Source organism: Marmota monax, unplaced genomic scaffold (assembly GCF_021218885.2).
Source record: "Marmota monax isolate L192 unplaced genomic scaffold, Marmota_monax_Labrador192_F-V1.1 WCK01_AAM20220418_F8-fsc00092, whole genome shotgun sequence".
NCBI classification, from domain to species: Eukaryota; Metazoa; Chordata; class Mammalia; order Rodentia; family Sciuridae; genus Marmota; species Marmota monax.
Window position 1 is genome coordinate 6,146,869 of NW_026692583.1, and position 24,259 is coordinate 6,171,127.

A 24,259-nucleotide genomic window follows, 5' to 3' on the forward strand; every position below is an offset into this window, starting at 1 on the left:
TATATGCAACAATCTTGACACTTTTTCTTACAAAATATATTTCATTGAATGGTATTAAGGAGACTACTGTATTTCATCAGTTCAAAAAATTTTATAGTTTTTTAAATTTGGGATGCTCTTTACAATCAATGACATCTCATAATTGGCCAGATGGTAGTTATGATACAGTTTTCATTTGCCTGCACATGGGTGAACTTGGTCATAACTGTCTGTGTTGTTGTTGAAGCATTATTGGTATTTCTGTGGTTAGGGCTTAGTTTCCACTTAATGTTTCAGAAAGAATACAATTTGACATTGAAACACAACTAACATGGCATGGAAACAGAAGTGGGGAGCAGTTTAGATATGAGTAAAATGAATACTAAAGTATTTTTCTATGCCTCTAAGGAAAATGCTTAAGTAGATGAAGCTATGTCCCCCCCCCCCCATCTTGCCTAAAGGATTACCTTTCAGAAGCCAACCCCAAACCAGAAAATCAAACCACACCACAACTAAAACAAAAACCCAGCATTAAAACTTGCAAGATGAGTGACCATGGCTCTGATGAATATCTCTGAGGCATCTTAAGAAATGCTGTATTTCTGACATTCTTCATGATACAAGAATTGAATTCATTGCAGAAGTGTGATTCAATTTGAAGTAATTCTGAAGTGTAAGAAGTTTTGGGAATACTTCAGCCAGTTTATATTGCTTATTTTCTCCCATGGGCATAAAAATCCATGTGCAAAATCAGGGAGTTCTTTCAGTAAGTGTAATGTAAAACTTTTAAGTAACAATAATACTTTGACAGTCTAATTGGTGATGTTTTATTTTTATTGGTGTTTTTAATCTGGGATTATGGATTCATTGATTTGCTAATTTGTTATTGAATCTATAAAAGTAATTATTGATGAATTTATTATAGGTGCCTAATGGACAAGAACTTCGTTAGGATTGGGAAGTGGTTTGTTCGACCCTATGAGAAGGATGAAAAGCCAGTCAACAAAAGGTGAGTCTTTTTGGGAGTGCTCTTGGCTTTTCACTTTCTTCTGTTTGACCACAACTGTCTTTGGGGACAAATTGGGTGAGGAGATCAGCTTATTTATTTATTTTCTAATAATGGTTTGGATATACTTAGATTCCTGGATGAGATATTATTTTCTAATAATTGCTTAGATATACTTAGATTCCTGGATGAGACAATATTATTGTTGTTGGATATGAAAAATTGGAGTAGAAAGGTAATTGTCATTATACTCTTGTCTAAACCATTTATTTATTACATGATCTGTAATTTAGGCATTCTCTTTTGTTATTTTCATTATCATTCCTCAATCTTTCTTCCTTAAAGTGTTGTATGGCATAACTTTAAAAATAGTCAAGAGAGCTAGCTGTGGTAGCACATGCCTGTATTCCTAGCAACTCACGAGACTGACACACGAGGATTGCAAGTTCAGGGCCAGCCTCAGCAGCTTAGCAAGACCCTAAACAACTTAGTGAGAATCTGTATCAAAAAATAAAAAGGGCTGGGGATGTAGCTCAGTGACAAAATGTCCCTGGGTTTAATCCCCAGTACAAACAAAACAAAACAAAAATCATTACATGAATTAAAACAGTGGAAATTGTATAGTATTGATTGATACTCCTTGACACTTATAAGAACTAGACTATGAATTACTCCTCTAAGCAATCCTAAACATTTAGCCAGCATTTATGATATATATAGACTTAAATTAGTACTTGAATAACTATGGAATTTTAGATCATTCAAACCAGAATCAGAAAACAAAGCCCTCAAAAGTTTGCTGTTTACCTTACCTACCTCTGACCATAGCAGAGACTTTGTAGGAATCTTAGGTGGATGATGATTATTTTTGAAGAGAAGGGTGCACCTATCTCTTTTCTGCTGTCAGTGGACTTGCCCAAGGGGCCTAGCTGCTGGCTACAGGTTAGAGCTCTTTTCTGTTTGGAGAATTTCAGCAACTCACTTCCTTTTAGGAAACATTACTGTCTTAACATTATTAGTTCCTACTGGGGATATAATTAGTAACTTTCGCCTGAATCTGTCCATTTTAAAACTTTAACGAAGTGATTGTGGAATCTCTTCATTAACCAAATCTCATTTATAAAAACTTCTTTTTATATTGGATAAATGAACACTGGTAGTTTTCTTTGCTAAATCACCATAATCACCATGAACTTCTTTGAAATATTTCCCTTTTTTTAGTACATTTAATATCTTTAGTATTTACAAAAGAAAACTTATGTAGAACTTAGTTTATATGCACCACATTACACCTAAAAAAGGATAAAAGTGCTTTTAGAAAGGTATGAGTATGTACAAGTGTGATTATATTTACAGATACATTGACAGAATGGACTTTTTCATTTATATATATATATTTATTTGACCTAACTAGTGATTGTGTTTTGTGATTTTTTTAGTTTCAATCTTAACATTTTCCTTTAATTTACAGAGGACTTAGATTTTCTGTATGGTTAAGGTTTTGGCTTTTATGTTTATTATACTAAATGGTTAAATGTATATGTGTTTATATATACACACACACACACACACACACATATATTTAAAGCCCAGTGATCTTATCTACTGTTCTTAGTGTGCTTCCCCTTGGTTAGCATGGATTCTTACATCTCAATTAACTGAGCTAGTCACAAAATTTTTGGTTATCAGATGTAGGTGTTCGTGTGATTATTTGGTGACACTGGATATTGAAATGTAGAGATCAAAGGAGTAACAATTATGATATTAATAGCAAAAATAACATTAAAAGTCAAAAGTCACTATCAATTTATTTGATATAGAGTTTGTATATTTTTACATTTAATTTAGATTCCAAAAATCATTGTAACTTCAGCAAGCCAGATGTAAATATTGTATGCACTGTGTTGGATGTTTGATTTGCTATAACTTGGAGGCTACAGATGTCCAAGCAATGTCATTGAATTAGTTTTAGATCTTATAGCCATGATTGTAGACTTTTTTTTTTTTTTTTGTAATTCAGAAATGTTAATGATTCTGAAACAATATTTCAGGAGAATTATTAAGCCAAAGATGAAGTTTATGAGTTGGCATTTGCTATATAAAAACAAACAAACAGCATTAGGTGTGAGGACTTTTTCTCCTCCAGATTGTTTTGTATGAACAGAGTGATGGTAGAAAAGGGCATTTGGAATTTAGAAGATATTTTGGTTCATATTTTGGAAGTTTGATTTCAGATAAGTTGTTTAGTTTCTCTGAGTGGAACTTTTTGTGTTTCTTTTTTCCTTCTGATATTGAGTTGAAAAATAGTTATTACCATCTTATGTAGTTATTGTGACGATCAAATGAGACATTTCATGTAATAGTTTATAATTTAGTTGAGAAAACATAGAAGTGAATTTTCTTATATTTGTCTTTTATGTATCAGTTTAGTGACCAGTGGGGAAGAGAAATTTGTTGTCCAGTACTAAACAAATCATTTGTTCAGATAAGTATTTTAGAACAGTTTTTATTTGATGCCATTATATAGATAAAAGGAATAAGTTTAATAAATAATATTTCACGTAAATAAAGAATATAATGCGCGCACACACACACACACACACACACGCACACATATGTGTATGTGTATCAGGGTTGAACCTAGGGCCGCTTAACCACAGAGCCACATCCCTAGGCCCCTTTTAAATTTTGAGACAGTCTTACTAAGTTGCTTAGAGGTTGGTAAGTTTCTCAGGCTGGCTATGAACTTGTGATCCTCCTGCCTTAGCCTCCAAGTTGCTGGAATTACAGATGTGTGCAACCATGCCCAGCCAGATATTTTTATTCGTAGATTAAAATGTGATTTATCTTCAAACCATATTTGAACCGTGGATATGGCTTGGCATTAAATTGTGTGATAGCCTGCCCAAGACCCATGGTTCAATCTTCAGCGCCCTACCTTACCCTCCAAAAGATTTATCATATTGCTTATTGTAGGTAACTTAAGTAATTCTAAGAGTGTTGGCAAATACATAATTTTTTTTTTTTTTTTGGTATTGGGGACTGAACCCAGGGGCGCTTAACCACTGGCATCCCCCACCCCCTTTAAAAAATATTTTATTAGAGACAGGGCCTCACTAAATTGCTGAGGCTGGCTTTGACCTTGTGAGCCTCTTACCTCAGTACCCCAAGCCACTGTGCCAGGCTGGCAAATATATTTTTTTAATGAGTTCTACCAGTAAGATTAATAACATAATTTCTTGTACTGTATTTGCTCTTCATGTTGATACTAAACAAAATCATTTACTTGTAGACTCTAAAAGAATTCTTAATGTTATATATAAGATGATGTTGGGGATAATTCTTAAAAATATACATATTATATATTAAATATGTATGCATGTATATATTTGGCCGACTAGACTGAAAAGGATAATAGAAATGTATTTAATGTTATTTTTTCTCTATATTGAGATCTTTTGTTGTTTATACCCTTGATTTGAAAGTTGATAATGAAAATTTTGGTTTTGTCTTAAAGAGTTTTGACAACTAAAATCAAACATAAAATTTCTGGTGTCTAAAGTATTTGTTGAACTAAAAAAAAAAGCCCTTTGTCCAACATGTGATTACAAATGAAGTAATAAAAAACCATTATTTTACTTCAAAAAGAAATCATTGATCATGGAATTTCTTTTGAGTGGAAAAGTGTGTTTCCTAATTTACCGTAGCTTTGTCCATATTTTATTATTGCAGAATTTGAAATCTATATACCTTGGCCTTAAAAGCCATTTTAATGAAACATTTTGATTCCCTGCCCTCCCCTTCCCCATTAAGTACAGTATTTCTGTACATCTGATAATGAGAAATGACCTTTTCTCATTATCAGATGTACAGAAGCTATGTTAACACAAATACCAGCTTGCTGGGCTGTTAATTGAATTAATTTGCCATTACTTCTTACGGGTGATCTCACCCTCTTCTTGGAAGATATTCCAAAATTCTCACATATTTTCAGATAGTCTCATTACTTTTGTATGTGCCAGTGGCAGGGGGCACACATTAAAAGTATATTATTTTGATTTAAATTTAAAAATTTTAAATGTTTTTAAAATTTTTAACAGTCTATTCTATTAACATACATATTCAGAAAATATGTGAACTTTTTAGGTTTAATAGTATAGATTTTGATATTAAATCTATCATAGACCAGAAATATTTTGATACAGGAGAATATTTTTTAGTATTTTAAAATTGTCCAATACTTTTTCTCCCCTCCCCTTTCTTTCTACTTACACTTTGCTTAGTCCTTTTTTTCCCTCCCCAAACCATGTTCCAGCTGAGTCTTCTGTGTTCTTTCCTTCTAGACACCCTCAGAGGAGAAGGTAGGGAAAGGATTCCCCTTGTCTAGCAAGGGAGCAGATAAGTCACCTCAAGGTGAAAGGTAAAGGGAGACTCTTCGTAGTGTCCAGAAAATTAAGACCAGAAGCTATATTTATTTCAGTTTTATTCACAAATTCACTTTGCATATGTGATACCTTTTGTCATATATCTATTAAAAGGCCTAGCTCTGGGGAATCCCATAAAGGATTATTAATTTAGCTTATCTAATCCTGCATAGTAGTTTAATAGCTTTTGTGCGGTAGAGCTCTAAAATATGTTGTCATTTTCTGATGGTTTATCTGATGAAATTAGATTCTGTTGAAATTAAAAGGCAGCGTATATACTGCCAATCAGATATGTTTGAGAATCATGTGAGAAGAGGGATGAGATTATAATGTTGGAGAATATCAATGTTTACAGACTAGATCAAGGAAGAAGAATAGTAGACTGAAGGGTCAACTAGAAATGAAAACCAGGAGAGACTGGTGTCAACAAAACCATGAAATTAGAAAGTTTAAAGACTAATTATCTGTCTGCCATATAAGCCATGTGAAGCACTTACCAAAAAAGGACTGTTACATTTGGCATTCATGGAGTCAGGATGACCATAAAGATGAGCACCTCTGGTGGATATCCAAATTCAGATTGCTGAGGAGGGAGTTTTAAATGGAATGGAAATGAAGACACTGAACGTAGAGTTCTTGCCATATTTATTACAAATACCTGCAAACTCAAATATTTATTACAGGAAGAGTGGAGACAAACACTTAATGAAAGCTTATGATAAAACTACATAATAATAGAAAAGTATCTTCCATATACCAGATACTCTGCTGGGTACTTTCACAAGTAAGCATTAAAGAGAGAATGTTAACTTGAAAGACCAGTTCACTCAGAGATGATGATCACCAACTATATACTTTTCGGGTAGCCTTTTTAGTTATTTTTCCCCCTTTTCTGAAAATTCTAAAAGAAGTTATAATTATTAGTTTTTAGCTTTCATTTGTCCTATTGGTGGTCTAAAAGTGTACATATATATCATTCATTGATTTTTTGTTGTTGTTTTAAAGTAAAATGTGTTTAAATATAAATGTCTTTTAAGAAGGATTTGAAATACTTTACATCAAGAGATATAACTTTTTTTAGCTGTACTGGAGAGATTGAGAGAATACCACTGTTGTCCTTCCTTTTAAAATTCCTGCTGGAGGATTGAAACTAAGCTGAAAACAAATGTCTCTTTGTTCACCCAGAAATAGGGATGATCTTCCATTAACTATTTGACCTGTGGGACTTACTGAAACCCCCTGGACTTTAGTTTTAGCATTTATTATTTCTAAAATGTCTTTACTATTCAGATTCTTTGATTCTATGAAAATTATAAAGTCTAGGCACCCACCTCTATATGTCCTCCCACCCCCCCACTAAAACCATGTGCCTTCATTGTGCTTGGGTTTGCTGTAAACAAAAGTAATTCCTTTATCTACCAATGAAAGGAATTTCTTTTTAATTTTTTTTTAGTTGTTGATAGACCTTTATTTTATTCATATGTGGTGCTGAGAATTGAAAGCAGTGCCTCACACATGCCAGACAATTGCTCTACTGCTGAACTCCAGCCCCAATGAAAGGAATTTGATAACTGTTCTTCCTGAGGGTATGCAAGGTATAAAAGAACATTTCTGGAGAAGAAGGATTATGTTAATACCAGTAATGATGTTTCTAATTGCATTAGGAAGAGAACCGGAAAATTTAGTGGCAGTTGAAGTTTTCTCTACTTTTATAACATAACTATCTGTTTTACTTTTGTATAGATGCTTCTTAGCTGAAGGCCACTTCATGTGTTGAGTAAAGTAGTCAATTGAAGGATCAGGGTGTGAATGAATGGAGGTTGTGTTAGCTAACTTTTCAGCACTGTGACCAAAATACCAGACAAAAATACCTTAGAGAAGGAAAAGTATATTTGGTTCATGGTTTCAGAGGTCTTAGTCCATAGTCACTGACTTTATTTCTCTGGGCCTGAGGTGGGGGAGAGTGTCCTGGCGGAAGGGCATGATGGACTGAAACTCTACTCATGGCAACTGGGAAACAGAGTGTGGGTGGCCAGAGATAAAATATACATCCCTAAAGCACAACCCCTTCCCGCTCATGACCTACTTCCTCCAGGCAGGGTACTTGCCTACAGTTGTCACACAAGCATAATAGTCCTTCTAAATCATCAAATTGTTAATGGATTAATGCACTGATTAGGTTAAAGTTCTCATAATCTAATCCTTTTATCTCTTATTCCTGCATTAATACAGAATCTTCTGAGGGTAGACCTCATATCCAAATGATAACAGAAGTTCAAATAAACTTTTGGTATTCTGAAGGAAGCAGCACTGTTGAGTTTATTCATATCACATTCTTTTTTTATATCATTATTTATTCATTTATTTTTTACATGGTGCTGAGGATCGAACCCAGTGCCTCACATGTGTGAGGCAAGTGCTCTACCACTGAGCCCTAGCCACAGCCCCATATCGCATTTTTAAAGATGTTGTGCATAGTAAGTTTCTCTAAGGACTTGGGATCCTTCTACATCAGTCTCCCAATACTACAATATCCTATAACTACAAGGATATTGTAGTATATCAACTATATCATTCTCACAGATGAATGAAATTATTCCGGAAATTAGCTGCATTTTAAAATGAATGCGTATACCTCTCCTATTTTGTAAATGTATCCACAGTGCATTCTGCTGAAATATATTTGCTTTAAGAAAAAGTATAAAAATAGCTAGGCCCTATGATGTATGCCTGTGACTCACAAGGATGAGGCAGGAGGATTGCAAATTCTAGGCCAGCCTCAGCAACTTAGTGAGACCCTGTCTCAAAATAAAAAATAAAAAGGACTGGAGATTTAGTTCAGTAGTAAAGCACTCCTGGGTTAAATCCCCCTCCCCTTCCCCCACCAAAAAAGTGCATTAAAAAGTATATATTCCTTTAAAGTTGGTTGCACTTCTGATTTCTCATAATATTTCAGTGACATTGGGAGAATTTTTATGGCAGTAGAATATGACTGACATGTCTGAGGAATATGACTGCTGCTATTTTAATAATATTTGTATTTTTTCACTTACACATTTGTGTGTTTCTTTTCTTTCTTTTGTTTTTAGAGAGAGAGTTTTTTAAAATATTTATTTTTTAGTTTTCGGCAGACACAACATCTTTGTTTGTATGCGGTGCTGAGGATCGAACCCGGGCCGCACGCATGCCAGGCGATCGCGCTACCACTTGAGCCACATCCCCATCCCTGTGTATTTATTTTCAAAGTGAGAATTCAAAGTTTGTCAGTGATGGAGAAGGGAAAATTTTCTTGATTTTTAAAGTTGGAATATTTTGCCCACGATTATCAATTCGTTTTTCAATATGATTAAAAAACATGAGAATCTTGAGATTATATTTATCATTTTCTATTATAGGCTACCATATATCTCTGCTACCTATATTATTCATTCTAAAAGTTATAATAGTATTATGATGCATTTTAAAAGTGAATTATTAGGGGTTGGGGTTGTGGCTCAGAGGTAGAGTGCTCGCCTAGCACACGTGAGGCACTGGGTTCAAACCTCAGCACCACATAAAAATGAAATAAAGATGCTGTGTCCACCTACAAGTAAAAACAAGTGAATTATTAGTTTTCTAATATCAAATACACATTAGAAGGTATTATCCTTTTCAGTTCCATTATTAGTTTTCTAATATCAAATACACATTAGAAGGTATCCTTTTCAGTTCCATTTACTTTCTAGTTTATGTAACCGTATAGTCAGAACACCATTGCAGCATAGGCATGAAAGAAGACAGATTCTGAAAATTCTCAGAAGTACTAAGAGTTTAAAAAATTGGCAAATTTATGTCTTTTTTTTTTTTTAATCTGGAGATTGAACCTTGGCACTTAACCGCTGACCTAAGTCCCTAGCCCATTTTATTTTTTATTTTGAGACAGGATCTCACTAAATTACTTCGGGTCTTGCTGAGTTACTGAGGCTTGCCTCAAACTTGGGATCCTCCTGCATTAGCCTCCCAAATTGCTGGGATTACAGTTGTGAGACACCATAGTAATATTCAGTTCTGTAATTTCCAGGATTTTTATCATTTTAATTTCTATAAATTTGATTTCCTATATATTCACTATACATATTTTCCTTTCTGTACTTAAGCATAGTTACCATAATTGTTTTTATGTTGGCTACGAAGTTAAAATACTTGTATTATCTCCATTTGTTGACTTTCCTCTTCAGTATGTTTTAAATTTTCCTGTTTCTTTATTTATGTGTTGAATAATTTTGATTATGGAAATTAGTAGTGTAATTGAGATTATATTTCTCTGGTATGTGTTGGCTTAATTTTTTTTTTTTTAAACCAGGCAATTAACTGACTGGACTCAAACTCCATATATATATAAATAAAATTTTTTTTAATTAGGCTTAAATGCAAAGGTATTCTAATACTAAGCTATATTGCCAGGTTTTTTATTTTTTATTTTGAGACAGGGTCTTGCTAAGTTACTGAGGCTGGCCTTGAACTTGTGATTATGCTGCCTCAATCACTAGAGTCACTGGGATTACAGGTGTGGGCCACCATGCCCAGCCCAAACTCTTATCTAGCCTGTGGTGGGTAGCACCTGAAATCTCTTTGCTTCTTTTAGCTTAGTGTTTTCCAACTTTGGTATTCTTGACACATGAAATCAATGAGTGATTTTTGCATCTGTGCCTTCTATTTACTCCAAAACTAGTTACACCTTCCTCTCTAAGTCATGACAACCTAGAATATCTCCAGATATTGCCATATGTTCCTTGGGAGGCCAAAATGCCCCTGGTTGATAACCACAGCTTTAGCCCTGGCTGGGCTGTGAGAGCTTGCTCCCTGCACATAATTTAGGAAATCAGCCAGAGTTTTGGACAAAGTTTATGTCTCTGATTCTCCTTGTTCCAGGATTTCCTTTCTCATATTCAGTAGCCGTGATCTTTGAACTTAGTCCTGTAGTTCTTTAGACCAGTAAAACTCAGAGGATTTCTGTCAGTTTTAGCCATCTAAACCAGTTCAGTGGCCTTCATGCTAAAAAGCTGAGTAGGAGGATTAGGGGGACATGGATGGGACACCATAACACTCACCCAGGGTTTCCGCCTATGCTTAGTAATTCAAATTTTAGCAGATTTTAATTTTTTCTTCAATATCTACAGGTTTTTTTTTGGGGGGGGGGGTAGGCAGGATATGTTGATCTGGAAGGAGCTACTTTGTCACTACTAAAAGTGGAACCTGGTGATATTTTAGGACATAAACTTCACATTGCTTGTTACTATTCTATTAGTTATGCTTCACTTGCATTTACATTGTTTGTCTATTAAAATAGAATGGTTTGGCCTCTGGGACTAAATCACTTTGTGCTGGGAGACCTTCACATTATTTTACTTTACTGATAAAGAAACGACAACTGTTTTCTCAGTAATTCCAATATTTTTGTGATATATGGATTTTTTCTAACTTATTAATAGCTTTTGTGTTTTATTCTGTTTTAAAAGATGTTAGTGTTTATAGACTCATTCTCAAAATCTGTAAAGATTAATCATCTTTTTAAAAATGCATATAATAAAACTATTATTTTCCAAGTTCACATTTATAAAAAGCCTTTTCCTGAGTTACTCTTTCAGCTCTATGCAGATGTTCCTAAACAATCTTTTCATTAATGTCTTTTAGGGAATGCAGTAGGATGAGAAAAGAAACAGGTAAATGAGAAAGGAAGATCCAGGCAGTGACCTTACAGGCTGAAAGGCAAATGATGGGATGTGGGGGAATGGAAGAGACTCAGGCAGGGTTGCCTGTGTGATCTGGGGTGCTGTTAACAGCTAAATGGAGTCTCCTTTGGACTGTGAGACTGAGCTTCATAGAATGTTTTGATGGTGGCATCTGAGTAACAAGTTGGCAGTAGTGGAGTGCATTATAGATTAGAGTTAGATGCCAGGACATTTCTTTTTCCCTTTGGACAAGAATGTTAATTTCTGATAACATTAAGAGTGCACTTGAGATTGTTGCTTTTGGTTGATTTTACATGATTTTCCCCCCAATGTTTTTCCTTCACCAGCTGAACAGAATGAAATTAAAAATGTTATGAGAAAGATTATTTAAATAAATCCTATTCAGGGCTGGGGCTGGGGGTATAGTTCAGTAGTGGAGCGCTTGCCTAGCGTGTGCAATGTCCTGGGTTCAGTCCCCAATACTGCAAAAACAAATAAATCAATTCCATTCAACTTAAAATTACTGAGCCTAGGTTTGCTTTTTTTTTTTTTTTTTAGTGAAAAGGGGAGGTTTAAGATTGAATAAGGTGTCTAGCACAGAACCTTATGTGGTTATTGTTTAATGTTTGCTTTTGAGGCATTAATACTGAAAGTGGCAATAGTAATATTTAGAAAAAATTGTAAACAAAGCTCTTTTATGATTCTTATAATAATTTCTTATATAAGAGGAAGCTTGCTATTAAAATATTTGTGAATCACTATTTATATACATAATTTGCATTAGATGAAGTATGTATTTCTGTTATGATTCCAAATAAATGACAATGTAATAAATTTATTGTGTATTGATTTTAACCCTAAAATATTAACATAAGCTAGTTTCTGTTTCTAAAAATACTAAATATTTGAAATCACCTTCTTGTGTGAATTTTGAAATATGGTATTTGCTAGTACTGTAAATCGGTTGCCAATCTTTGATGTCATCAGGAAAAAATTTTGAGTATGTAATGTATATTATCACAATTTATCTTATTTATTTAGAGTGTTAAAAGACATTATGAAAATAAAGCTTTTGTGGGGTTCTTAGAAATTATTACGTTTAACTCTGAGAACTTAGCAGAAGAGTGTGGCTACCATACTTTATTATTTTATTAATAGTTGTGTGGAGTTGAAATATAAAAGCTTAATATTTTTGGCTAAAATACATAGAAAGCTGTGGCTGTGAAGAATCTGACTTGTCTGCTCTGACCTTGCAAGCTTCTGCCTGTCTGCTGACTTGGGTTCTTTGTGTTTCTCATCACACTCCCCTCCTGTGCACTTCTGTTAGGCTGCGTTGGTGACACACCCTCCCACACAAGAATGCACTGTGCTGGCAGTTCAGTTTAGGTGTATCTGAACTGTCTCTGGCATTCCCGCTTTCAAGCCGGAGCAGCCCTTCATAGTCTCTACCCTTGTTTTCCTTGCTCATGTTCATTCTGTTCCACCCTTCCTGTCTTCCCTGGCAAGTTAACTTTTATCTCTTCTTGGAACTGCTTCCCTGGGGAAACTTTTCAAATGGTTTCCTCTGATATTTTACCTCTAAATCTATCAGTAGCCTATTTTTACTGCCCATCCTTCGTATGTACCTGTGTTTTAGTTCTCTCTTGAATTTGTACAATGGAAGATAAGATTTTAGTGTTCTTCCTCCTTTGCCGATTCCTACTTTATGCCTAAATTGAATCTTTAAAACAGAATAATTTTTATTTTGATATCCAGTATTCATCATTATTTTTCTTTTTATCTGCTCAACATTTGCTATGATTCACATCTCAAAGGATACTGAAAGTTTGGTTGAATTGAATGAAACATACTTTACCTTTATAAATTTCATTACGATAAAAAATGGAAAATTAGGTCTGAAAAGTCATCTAGCATCAAACAAAATATTGAGTAATGTTATTAAAACCAAAAGTATCTTCACCATTATCATCTTGATGTTAAAATGATCTTTAAAACATCACATTTAAATGGGTTTATATTTGCCTGGATTTTTATCGGTATTATTTATTATTGAGGGGCTTGTTCAAGTTTGAGCAGTTGGACTCTTTATGATGCTTATTTAGTTCAAGTATTCTTTAATAGAAAGCATCTGTGACAATAGGGTTAACCCTGTTATTACTGAACCATGAGTTGCAATTCTGCTAGTAGAAATAGAAGTAGCACATTTTGAAATATTTACATGCATCATATGAAGAAGGGGTCCTTCCCCAGAGGGAACATTGTTGGGCAGTATTTGAAGGATTATTATGTGCTCCTCAAATTGAGCAGTAACATTTATATAATATTATCCGATACTGAGACTGTTAGAACACAAAGGAATTTCTTAGTATATATAATTGAAGACAGTTGACTAAATAGTTCTGTGTTGTATTTGATAATGGTTCACCTATTTGAAATAAATAATTTTGTTTTGCTAATGTTATGTGCTTAAGTAAGTAATATTTCTGGGCCTTAATTTCACTACACATGCTACTAGAATTCCTTAGTGAAAAAACATGACAGTGTGATATTCCTTAACACTAGTGTAAAAATAGGAAAGTACTTTTACCTTATCAACCCTGCAGCTTTCCACTTAGCCACTCTCTAAAAACCCATAGAATTGACTTGAACCATAATTGTCACTTAAGTATTAAATTGAATCTGTACTGTCTTGCATTATTTCTTGAACATTTCAAGCATGTTTTATAGGTTCATGAAGGTAAATTACCAAAGAACATAACTTTAATAGTGGCAGGGCTCTCATTTATCCTCAGCTCTTAGAAACATATAGTTCTAAAAATACTTGGTAAAAATGTCATGAAATATTAAGAACATTTCAACCCAAAGGATTCTTCATTTGAAGCACAGCATTGTCTGTATGTTCTGTATGTTTTAACATGGGTTGGCTTGTGAAGTACAATGCAGGGCATGTTCTCTAGATGCTATGGAACCAAGATTCCTGGAGTTGTGCTGTGAAAGTCGTGTGAAAGTCATGCTTGTTCGAGTTTCAGAGATCTTCTGAGTGTATCATGGAGAATCTTTCGGTTGGAACATTGTCACCTTGTACATCTGATTTCCTTTAACTAAGAAGGAATGCATTACCATCTGGAACTCCTTTGAACAAGTCAGATATTTTCAAACATAGCTTTTTGCTGAGGGGCCAAGTTGAAGCAGAGGCTAGAGTGAAACCAGATATGGTGAGGCAAATAAATAGGGCCCAAGTGTTCTTATTCACACTGTAAATATTCAGAATTATAAATCTTGAGCTCAGGAATAAGGACTTCTTGTGCATATGACTTTTTAGGAAAGTGATGCACATTAGCATTCTTACAAGCATACTCCCAAATTTACCAACCATTAATAGACAACTCAAGAAGCAAATGTTGTACATTTAGAACTTTCTTACACCACCCATTCTGATTATGCTCTTAGGCTACAGGCTCTCACTCTTCTGCTCACCACAGTTTGCGTGTTTGTTTATTTTCTTTTTCTCCTGTGCTCTTCTTTCTCAAAACCCAGAGTAAGAGTGATGATAAAGGTGTTGCTGATGAAGTCCAATTTGCAGCTGTTGTTTTAAGATTGAATGAGTTAATGTGAGTGAATAACTAGACAAATCTTTTAAGACCTGTTTCATAAAGCTCTCCTAGGTTCGGTTAGCACTTGACTTGTTATTCACTATTTTAAGAATTATACCTATCAACTTTTAAAAATTTAATTATATGTAGCTTCTAATGTAATTTGTTATCCCTCTTAGATCATTTGATATTGCTAATGCACATTCAAGTATATTAACCATTTAACTCGAATGATAGAACTTCCTTAAAATTAACTTCCTTAAGATCAAGTATTTCCATTGGTTCAAATTTTGGTCTTCGATCAGATCTTTTAACTGTTAGGATTCATTACAAGTATATTAGTTTATTTTTGATAATTCCCTTGTTAGAGGGAGTCCTAGATGGTATTGAGCCAAGTATCTTGTGTGTAAGTTGGATAGCTACTCTGGGTAATGAAGGGAGGTAGTAGTTCAGGGACAAAGCTGTCCACACAGGAGTAGATTTAGCAACCAGGGTTATCCAATGAGAAAAGAAACAAATTCCTTTAAAAAATTTTATTTATTTAGATAGGCATCATCCCACACATCTAAAGGTGCTTTTGACTCACTTTCCCATTTCTAGGGGTGCCAAAAAAAAGTGAAGGATTTTTCTGTTCTGTTTTATTCTTAAGCACATCTATCATTTCTGTAGTTTGATGTGAAAAGAATGATTTAAATAAGCATGTTTGACAGGGAGTAGAAAGTGTTAGAATATGTCCATTTGTTCTTTAGCACTCTGTATAATGAGTAATATTAAAAATTTTTCTTGGAGGAAATTTACTTCCTAATCACTTTTTCAGTTGTTTAAGTTATAATCAATAGTGCTTGCTTTGAAGATTGTGTTTATAAATCATCTTCAGCATTTAAAAAGTGTTTATTTTCTGATTACAAAAAAATATTTACTAAAAACTAGAAAATGTAGAACACCACAATAGAATTATGACACATTTTGATGATATTCTAACATATAGGTATACCTATTTTTTTAACACAGAGATACATAGTCTTTTTTGAAACATTATGTGTTCTTATGCATACCTTGCTCTCGAATACTTGGTTATTAGTGAAATCCTTAAAATTTGGTTTTTAAAAATAGGGTATTTCTTGCTTGAACTGGATAAGGACAACTTCAGCATACTAAAGTTCAATTTACTGAAAGGTAAAATTGGGATTCTAATGTAAATATCAAATGAGCAAAATGTCAAACATTTTAAAAATTCGTTGACTAGTAAGGGAACAGGTATGATGCTAGAAGAAGTTAAAAGAGCATTTGAATTATTTTCTTTATAGAGAATTTATAAAACTATTAAGATTGCTGAGTTAGGCACAAAACTGGTTAACATTTTCAGGACTAGTAACCATTATTGGCCTCTCTTTTTGTGAGGACAGAAACTATTTGTACTGGACAAAAATTTACAAGTTAATACGTAATGACACTAAATCTGAGACTCTTAGAGTCATAAAGTATGAGTTGGGCAAAGTCCATTTCCCTAAAACAGAAGTTCCTAAGCTATTGGTTCATGGAACACTTAGTGTCCTCCCTCCCAACTCCCCAGTGTTCTCCTAGACCAAAAGAAATACCTAATAGTTCCACTTACTACGTAATTAGGTCCAAACAACTCAGTGAGTATTTATATACCAACAACTTAGCAGTTGAGCAAATAATGCATATATATTGAAATAGTACAATTTATTTTAAAATAACCACAGTTGCTTAATAGGACCTACATGCCCCTTGAACACTTTGCAACTTCTCAAAATCTTAGAATCATATTGAACATCACTACCTTCAATTTTTGTCCTTGTTGATTTTACTTTGTATTGCCTTCACCATCGAGAAACCAGTTTCACAGAGATTTTCACAATCCGATGAAACTGAACTTCCTTGAGCTAATAATTTGCATGTTCCCTGACAGATGTTGCTCTGTTTCATTCAAAAATTTAAAATATCCCACAACACCTCTGTGAATATGCTGCAATGTTCTGGGGTGCATTGGTACATAATTTGGGAATCTGTGTGCTAGATAATCCTTGGATGGGCCTTTCTTTGTGTCTTGTGGACTGAACATGCTGTTTTCTTTTTGCCTTATTTCATACTTTTGAATCAAGTCTCTTTAATAAGCACCCTTGGGAACGTCTAATTAGATTTGTCAGATTTCTGTCCTTAAACTGCCTGCCACTGGTGGTGGTGTCACTGATTGTCTTGGTATGTGCCCTGGTCTATCTAAACCTTGCCAAACATACAGGGAGATTCAGTCCCCTGGGCCTGACTCTTCCGGTTGGTCTGTTGATCATTCCCCTATGTGCATTCAAACTATAGTATAGCATCTTTCTCGAACTTTTTTTGATCTCAGAACTCCTATAAACATTATTTAGGGCCCCAGGAGCGTTTTTTTTTTTTTTTTAATGTGAGTTCTATTTATAAATATGTTACTGTAAAAAATTAAAACAGAAAAGGGAAAATATTTACGACTTTAAAATAACACTAATTCCACTATATGTTAACCTATTTTTTTTTAAATGAAAATAAGTACTTTCTAAAACAAATATTTAGTGAGAAGAATGGCACTGTTTTTGGCAAATATCTTTAATGTCTGGCTTAAAGGAAAACAGCTGTATTGTAGACTGTTATGACATCACATGTCATATAGCCTCTGGAAATCTCTATTGTATAGTATACTTGGAAAAAAATTAAAGTGAAAAAGATAAATAATGTCTAAATGTTATTCTTGAATAGTTTTTGACCAGCTGTCTATTTAGTGTAGCTTTATATTCTTAAGCTTAAAAAATTTTAGTGTGAATGGGGTTTGTTTACATTTTAATCATGGGAAGGGGTGGGTCAGTTTTTTTTGTGAAGGGTCAGATAATAAACGTCTTCAGCTTTGTAAGGAATGTGGTCTCTGTCAAAGTCAGTTGCTCGGCAATGTACTGCAAAAGCAGCCATCCCTTATGTATAAGCAGATGAGTATGGGTTGTACCAATAAAGTTTTATCTTAAAAGAATTAGTGCAGGGAGAAAAAAATCTTAGAGTAGTTTTGATTTGCATTTCCCCAAATACTAGCGATGATAAACATTTTTTTTTTTTTATATATTTGTTGATTGACTGTATACCCTCTTCTGAGAAGTGTCTGTTCAGGTCCTTGGCCCATTTATTGATTGGGTTATTTGTTGTTGTGGTGTTTAGTTTTTTGAGTTCTTTATATACCCTAGATATTAGTGCTTTTGCTGATGTACATGTGGTAAAAATTTGCTCCCAAGATGTAGGCATCTCTATTTACCTCAAAGATTGTTTCTTTTGACCAGAAGAAACTTTTTAGTTTGAATCCATCCCATTTATTGATTCTTGATTTAAATTCTTGTGCTATAGAAGTCTTATTTAGGAAGTTGGGGCCTAATCCCACGTGATAGAGATTAGGACCTACTTTTTCTTCTATTAGACACAAGGTCTCAACAATAAGTGTTGGCGACGATGTGGGGAAAAAGGTACACTCATCCACTGCTGATGGGACTGCAAATTGGTATAGCTAATATGGAAAGCAGTATGGAGATTCCTTGGAAAATTGGGAATGAAACCACCATTTGACCCAGCTATCCCTCTCCTGGGTCTGTACCCAAAGGATTTAAAAATAGCATACTACAGGGATACAGCCACATCAGTGTTTATTGTAGCACAATTCACAATAGTTAAACTGTGGAACCAACCTAGATGCCCTTTAGTAGATGATGGATTAAAAAAATGTGGCATATATACGCAATGGAATATTATTCAGCAATAAAAGAGAATAAAATCATGTCATTTGCAGGTAAATGGATGGAGTTGGAGGAGATAATGCTAAGTGAAGTTAGCCAATCCCCCCAAAACAAATGCTGAATGTTTTCTCTGATATAAGAAGGCTGATTCATAGTGAAATAGGGAGGGGGGAGCATGGGAGGAATAGATGAACTCTAGACAGGGCAAAGGGATGGGAGTGAAGGGAAGGGACATGGGGTTATAAATGATGGTGGAGAGTGATGAACATCATTATCCAAAGTACATGTATGAAGACACGAATTGGTGTGAATATACTTTGTATACAACGGAGGTGGGGTGGGGGCAGATAAAAGCTTTTGGGTATCAGGGAAAAAAGAAAGAGTGCAGGGAGCTGGGATTGTGGCTCAGTGGTAGAGTGCTTACCTAGCATGTGTGAGGCAGGGGTTCAGTTCTCATTACCACATTTAAATAAATAAAATGAAGGTCCATCAACAATTTAAAAAATATTTTAAAAACCTTAGAAATATGTGCAGGGTGGAATTGCCTTTGGGGCTATAGTTTGCTGTCCTCTGCTTTCAAGAGGGAAGTTGGTGTCCTGGCAGGTTCATTAGTTAGTCTACAGACACAAGTGGAGAAGAGTATATTCAAATTCATTTTCTTTCCAGTTTAATAATTGCTGTTTTTTCAGTTTTTCATGCTGCTTTCACTCATAAGGTTCATAATTGTAAATTTAATGTAGAATTGAGTATTGATTAAAATGAATTATTAAAATAATTTATCTCACTATCAAGTTATTTAGGGGGTACCATTTAGAATATCCTAGATTGCCCAAGAAATGATTCAGTTTTGAGTCTTAATCATAGTAGATCATATTCTGAAGAGAGCATTTTTGTTCTCTTATTAATTCACTAAAATGTATGCAAATGAAATTGTTTTCCTTTTAACAGTAAGGCTAATTAGTACTTTTACCCTATTTAAATTATTATTTGGAATGGAATATAGATATGATATCAAGTTTAAATGGCACAAAATGGTGAAAAAGTCTTTTCTATATTTACTGCCTGCCCCACCCAGTTTTTCTCCTATTGTTAAACCCCATTGCCTGTTTCTTTTTATTCTTCTAGAGGTCAGTCTGCATATATGCAAATGTTTATGTATATCTCTTTTTTATACAGATAGTATGTCAAATGGTACACAAACTCTGTTCATTGTTCCTTTGTTTTATTTTATTTAATTGTGAAGTTTATTTAATCAGAACCTCACAATTTAATAAAACAAAGCAATGGAACAATATCAACAGTTGGAAAGCAAGAGAGTCTTTATGTTCACTTTGAACACTGTTTCTACCTCATTTACTACTTTCAGAATTTATTTGCATCATTATCTGTCTATGAATTGCTTTTCTAACAGTAGTTAGAAAAGAAAATCTTTCTTTGGCTTCTAGTGGGCATGAATAAAATAACTTCACAAAACCCTGCCAAGGAACATAGTATTATTAGGAAGATAAGTCATAAATGCTTGAAGCAATTAGAGGTAAGACACCATATATAATTCCTCTCTTGGTCTGTAAAATAATAACTAAAGCTGAAAACAGAGATATTGATATGGACTCTACTGAAGAGGAAAGATTCATGGAGTAGAAGTGGCTTTTGACAATCTCTGGTTTGAATGGCTTGGGGTAGAATCACGAAGGTGGAAGACAGCAGTAGCAAAGGCACACATCATCGTGGTGTCTCCAGGAAACACTTGACTGACAGAGAAGAAAGTCCATGCTCAGTAGCATTGAAGATAGGAAGAGGTTGCTCTGATGGTAGAACTCCTCGAGTGATCCAAAATTCATTTATGTCAATTTCTGTTCTGCCTGTGGGTGGAAAATATATAAAAGATGGTGACTTCTTTGCAGGGTTTGTATATAACTGAAACTACATGCTTACACTAAGAAATGTATGTTGACTGTCTAGATGTTCATTTATGATGTGTAGTTCAGCTGCTAGTGAATTTTGCTTTGCAGGTACTATACTATCTTATGCCACAATGATATACTGTGGATGTTTTTGTTTAGATACTATGAATGAATATGGGCAAAGAATATATTCTTTGGAAATCCAAAGCATGAAGCATCAACATAGTAGGTTCCGAACTGTAATAAAGTTCTGAAAAATTAGAGCTAAGGATGATCGTTATAATTCATGATACTAGAAACTTTATTATTATTGTAATGACTGAAAAATTAGATAGTTATGATTTAGAATTTAAGAATTGCAAAATTCCAGAGCCACGGCTAAACAGGGTCTTGAGAATTAAATAACTTCAAATGCTTTAAAAATACAAAACCAAAAAACTTAGAAAAATCAAGCCATCTTTTTGAGCATTCAGTTCATACTTATTACTGTATTAAGTTATTTATGGATAACTTTTCCTGATTGTTCTTAACTCCTTGCTTCTGCAGACTTTATTAACATGGCCTCTTTTTAGTCAGTGCATTGTTGTCTTATTTTGATCCCTGCCAAATATTTTAGCATTGTTAGTCTGTAGTTTTCTATTTTCATTATTTATCTTTTGCCAATTGTGGGGGCATATCTCATACTAATGCATTTGAGAAGCACCTAAGCACTATTATGGCATTAAGATATATTCTTTGGGATGCTCTCTGGTGCCATTATCGATTCTCTGTATAGGTTTAATCAGTCTTCATGCACCTTAAACTTAAAGGGAAGGTACCAACAGAAAGGAAGTCTTGTTTCCTGATTAGATGTACTGAAAGACAAATTGAAATGGTAGAATAAAAGGCAGCAAAGTTAGAGATGTTTCATAGCATAGCTTTACTTTGGAAGAAAGAGAAACAGTATTTGTCAGCACTAGCATTTCTTGAGATACTGTGCTAAGTGCTTTACATAAATTACTTTTAGTCTTTATTACATACCTGTACTTTTATGTTATTTTCTTTGGTTTTGAAACTGAGGAAATGGAGTCCTAAAGAATTACCAAACAGATCTAGAAAGTGTTGGAGCTTAGAGTGCATTTTCAAGGGGGATGGGCAGGATCTTTATGCAAACTACTTGTAGAGTACTTTGTGTCTCATTTATTCCTCCAACAGCCCTGTGGGATTAGTGGTAGTAGTACTGATATTCCTAATTCTAATTAGGGGAATTGAGATATAGAACATAGGTAACTTTTCCAAGGTCACACTGCTACTAAGGGGCAGCTAGAGCAATCTGATTCTGGGGTTCATAGATCCTTAGTATTAGCAAACAATTACTATCTTTCTCTTGAAAATGAAAAAGGTAAAAATGTAAAGGCTTAATGCTAATTACTGTGAAGTAATTAAAGAAAAAAAATAGTGGTGGTTCACTTTTCTAGCCTCTGTGCTAGAAAAGTCTAACTGCAAACAATGGAAAAACTATTTGTGAAGACCAGACACAAAGACTACAGAGATAGCAGACTTTGAAGGAGAGTACTAATCCTGCTTTTCTTTTATGAACCTTGCTTGCACAATAAAGCTCCAAGCAGTGTATTTAAATGCATATTTAGGAGGGAGAAAGAGGTTCCTATCCCTGCAACATTCTCTCAATTAATAGGCTGTGGGTTGCACACTTGCCCTGAGGGGCTAAGCTGATGCTGCTCAGTCAAGGACTCCCTTGTGGTAGTCACATGGTTCCTGTCTTCCACTAGAGCTGTCAAACTAGAAATCTGTAGTGTAGTCAAGTATCTCCAATCAATCTGAATCCTCCAGTCAAAAGGACCAAGAATAGGGTGTGGGGAGGTGAGGCTTTCTGTTTGTCCCCAGAAGGTTTGCCTAAAAATTTAGTGACTGGTGCGTAATTGTATGATAAAATATATCATTTGCTTTGGAGGACAGATTGATTTATTAATAGCATTTAGTGAAACTTAGAATTACAGAGGAAAAAATGTTATCCCACTTTTATTCATTTTATCCATTCCACATGAGGTATGAGTATCCTTTAAAAAACCCCCAATTTGGGCACATTTTAAATGCTGAAGAAGACTTTAAGTTTTAATATTTAATAATATGTTTTATTTAAAAGATGTGAATTGGGGACAAAACCTAATAGAAAAATGTATTAATAATAAATTATGCAAAAGCTGCTTTGATAACCACATGACCTTGTTATCAGTTACATAAAGCAGGGAAGAAAAGTGCAGTTACACACATCCTGTGTTATAGGATGGGCATTAAGTTGAAAAGAATGTTTTCATGTATTAAAATCTATCATTAGGGAGATCAGTAATGGAATTGTATTTACAGAAAGAAAGAATGACTCATTAATCAATTAAAAACAAGATAGAGTGTAAATTATATGATTTAGAAGATTAAGAATTTAACACTTTACAGACATATTTAAAGGAAGGCATTCTGATAAAACAGTTTAGGTTTGTATCTGAACATTATTCATTTACCTTTCTCAGTAATAGATTTTGGGCTTTTACCATTTTATCTTTTAGTCTTTATTCCCTTTTCTTCAGCAAATTAAACATTTCCAGAACTCTGATTTGTTAGTTATTTTCATAATAGGGAAATTAACTTGCACTCTTTTACGTTTGTTTAGTTCCCGCTGTTCTTCTAGTGTCTGATGAATGTACTGGATGATTGAAGGAGAGAATAGTAACCTAAAATAAGTTAATATAAAAGTAAATCCAGTGGGACAGTGACAGTGAGCAGTCTCATTATTTTCATAAGTGAAAATGTTGGATCTCAGATCTACTTCCCAAGGTCCAGACATAGACAGAACCAGACTAGAAATCATTTCTTTTTTCTAGTTGATTGTACTTTCTGTCACACTATAGTGCCTCCTATGATTTAAGTGCTTGTACATTTTTTTTTTAATTGGGGTTTTAAAAAAAGTACAAAGGTAATAATTGTCAATGAAAAAATTAGGTAGTTTAGAAGGCAGTAAGGTGAAAAACTAAAGTCCACTTCTTTACTTGCTGCTTCCCTTGTTCCATTCACCAGGGATGTTCACTGTGAATGGTCTCATGTATTCTTTCAGAAGCTTCTACTGCTGTATCTGCACACTAGCAATTTTACTTATAATTTGCCATTAAAATAAGCAAAGTTAGCCATTTTTCATTTTAATCCAAAGTTTCTGTCACCAAATGTAGGCTTTCAAACTATACAATGTTATTTTTTAACAGATGATTCTAATTTTTTATTATTGCACTTGGAGGGACCCATGAGGTAAGATAGCCTCTTTACTTTATAAATGAGAAGTTAAGCGATTTACATAAACCTCTGCACTATTTAATTTTTCTGAGTGGTTCCAATGCTTAGATTTCTGTTCTTCCCACTAATCCTTATTGCTGCTCAGCTCTTTTATAGGCTTGATAGTAAAGTATGAATCATAAACAGAAATGTTTCATATGTATACTAAAGAAATCTCTCTATAGAATCAAATCCTTGAACGAATACCTAGCAATATAACAGGTGTTTGAATATTTAGATTGAAATCATTTAAAATAATTCTTCATTTTCATTATACTTTATTAAGAAAGCAAGACAGTTGGACCAGATCATTTTTAAGGACTTTTCTCAGAATAAATGTCTGTGACTTTAACTTCATGCTATCACCAGAGAATCTGGGAATCGAGCTGTTTATGTTTGAGAAGCTGTTATTCCAGAGCTAGTCCTGATGCCATTTCCCAGCTGGTGTCTGAGTGTACTTACATATTGTGTTGTTTGGTGCACCCTAGTTCCAGGTTTCCTATTAATCCTTTTCCTCCCATTATTTGTTCATATTTGTTGTTGTTATTATTTGTGGT

At 34.1% G+C, this 24,259-nt stretch overlaps 1 protein-coding gene across 4 annotated transcripts in view; it reads left to right on the top strand.

Moving 5' to 3' along the window:
• Med13l (mediator complex subunit 13L) overlaps positions 1–24,259 on the top strand; it is a 305,063-nt gene that overhangs the window by 169,377 nt on the left and 111,427 nt on the right. For all 4 annotated transcript variants that reach the window (XM_046446238.2, XM_046446239.2, XM_058579892.1 and 1 more), the window contains one exon: positions 905–988. In XM_046446238.2, coding sequence (XP_046302194.1) covers positions 905–988 — 84 coding nt within the window. The remainder of the gene's footprint in view (positions 1–904; positions 989–24,259) is intronic.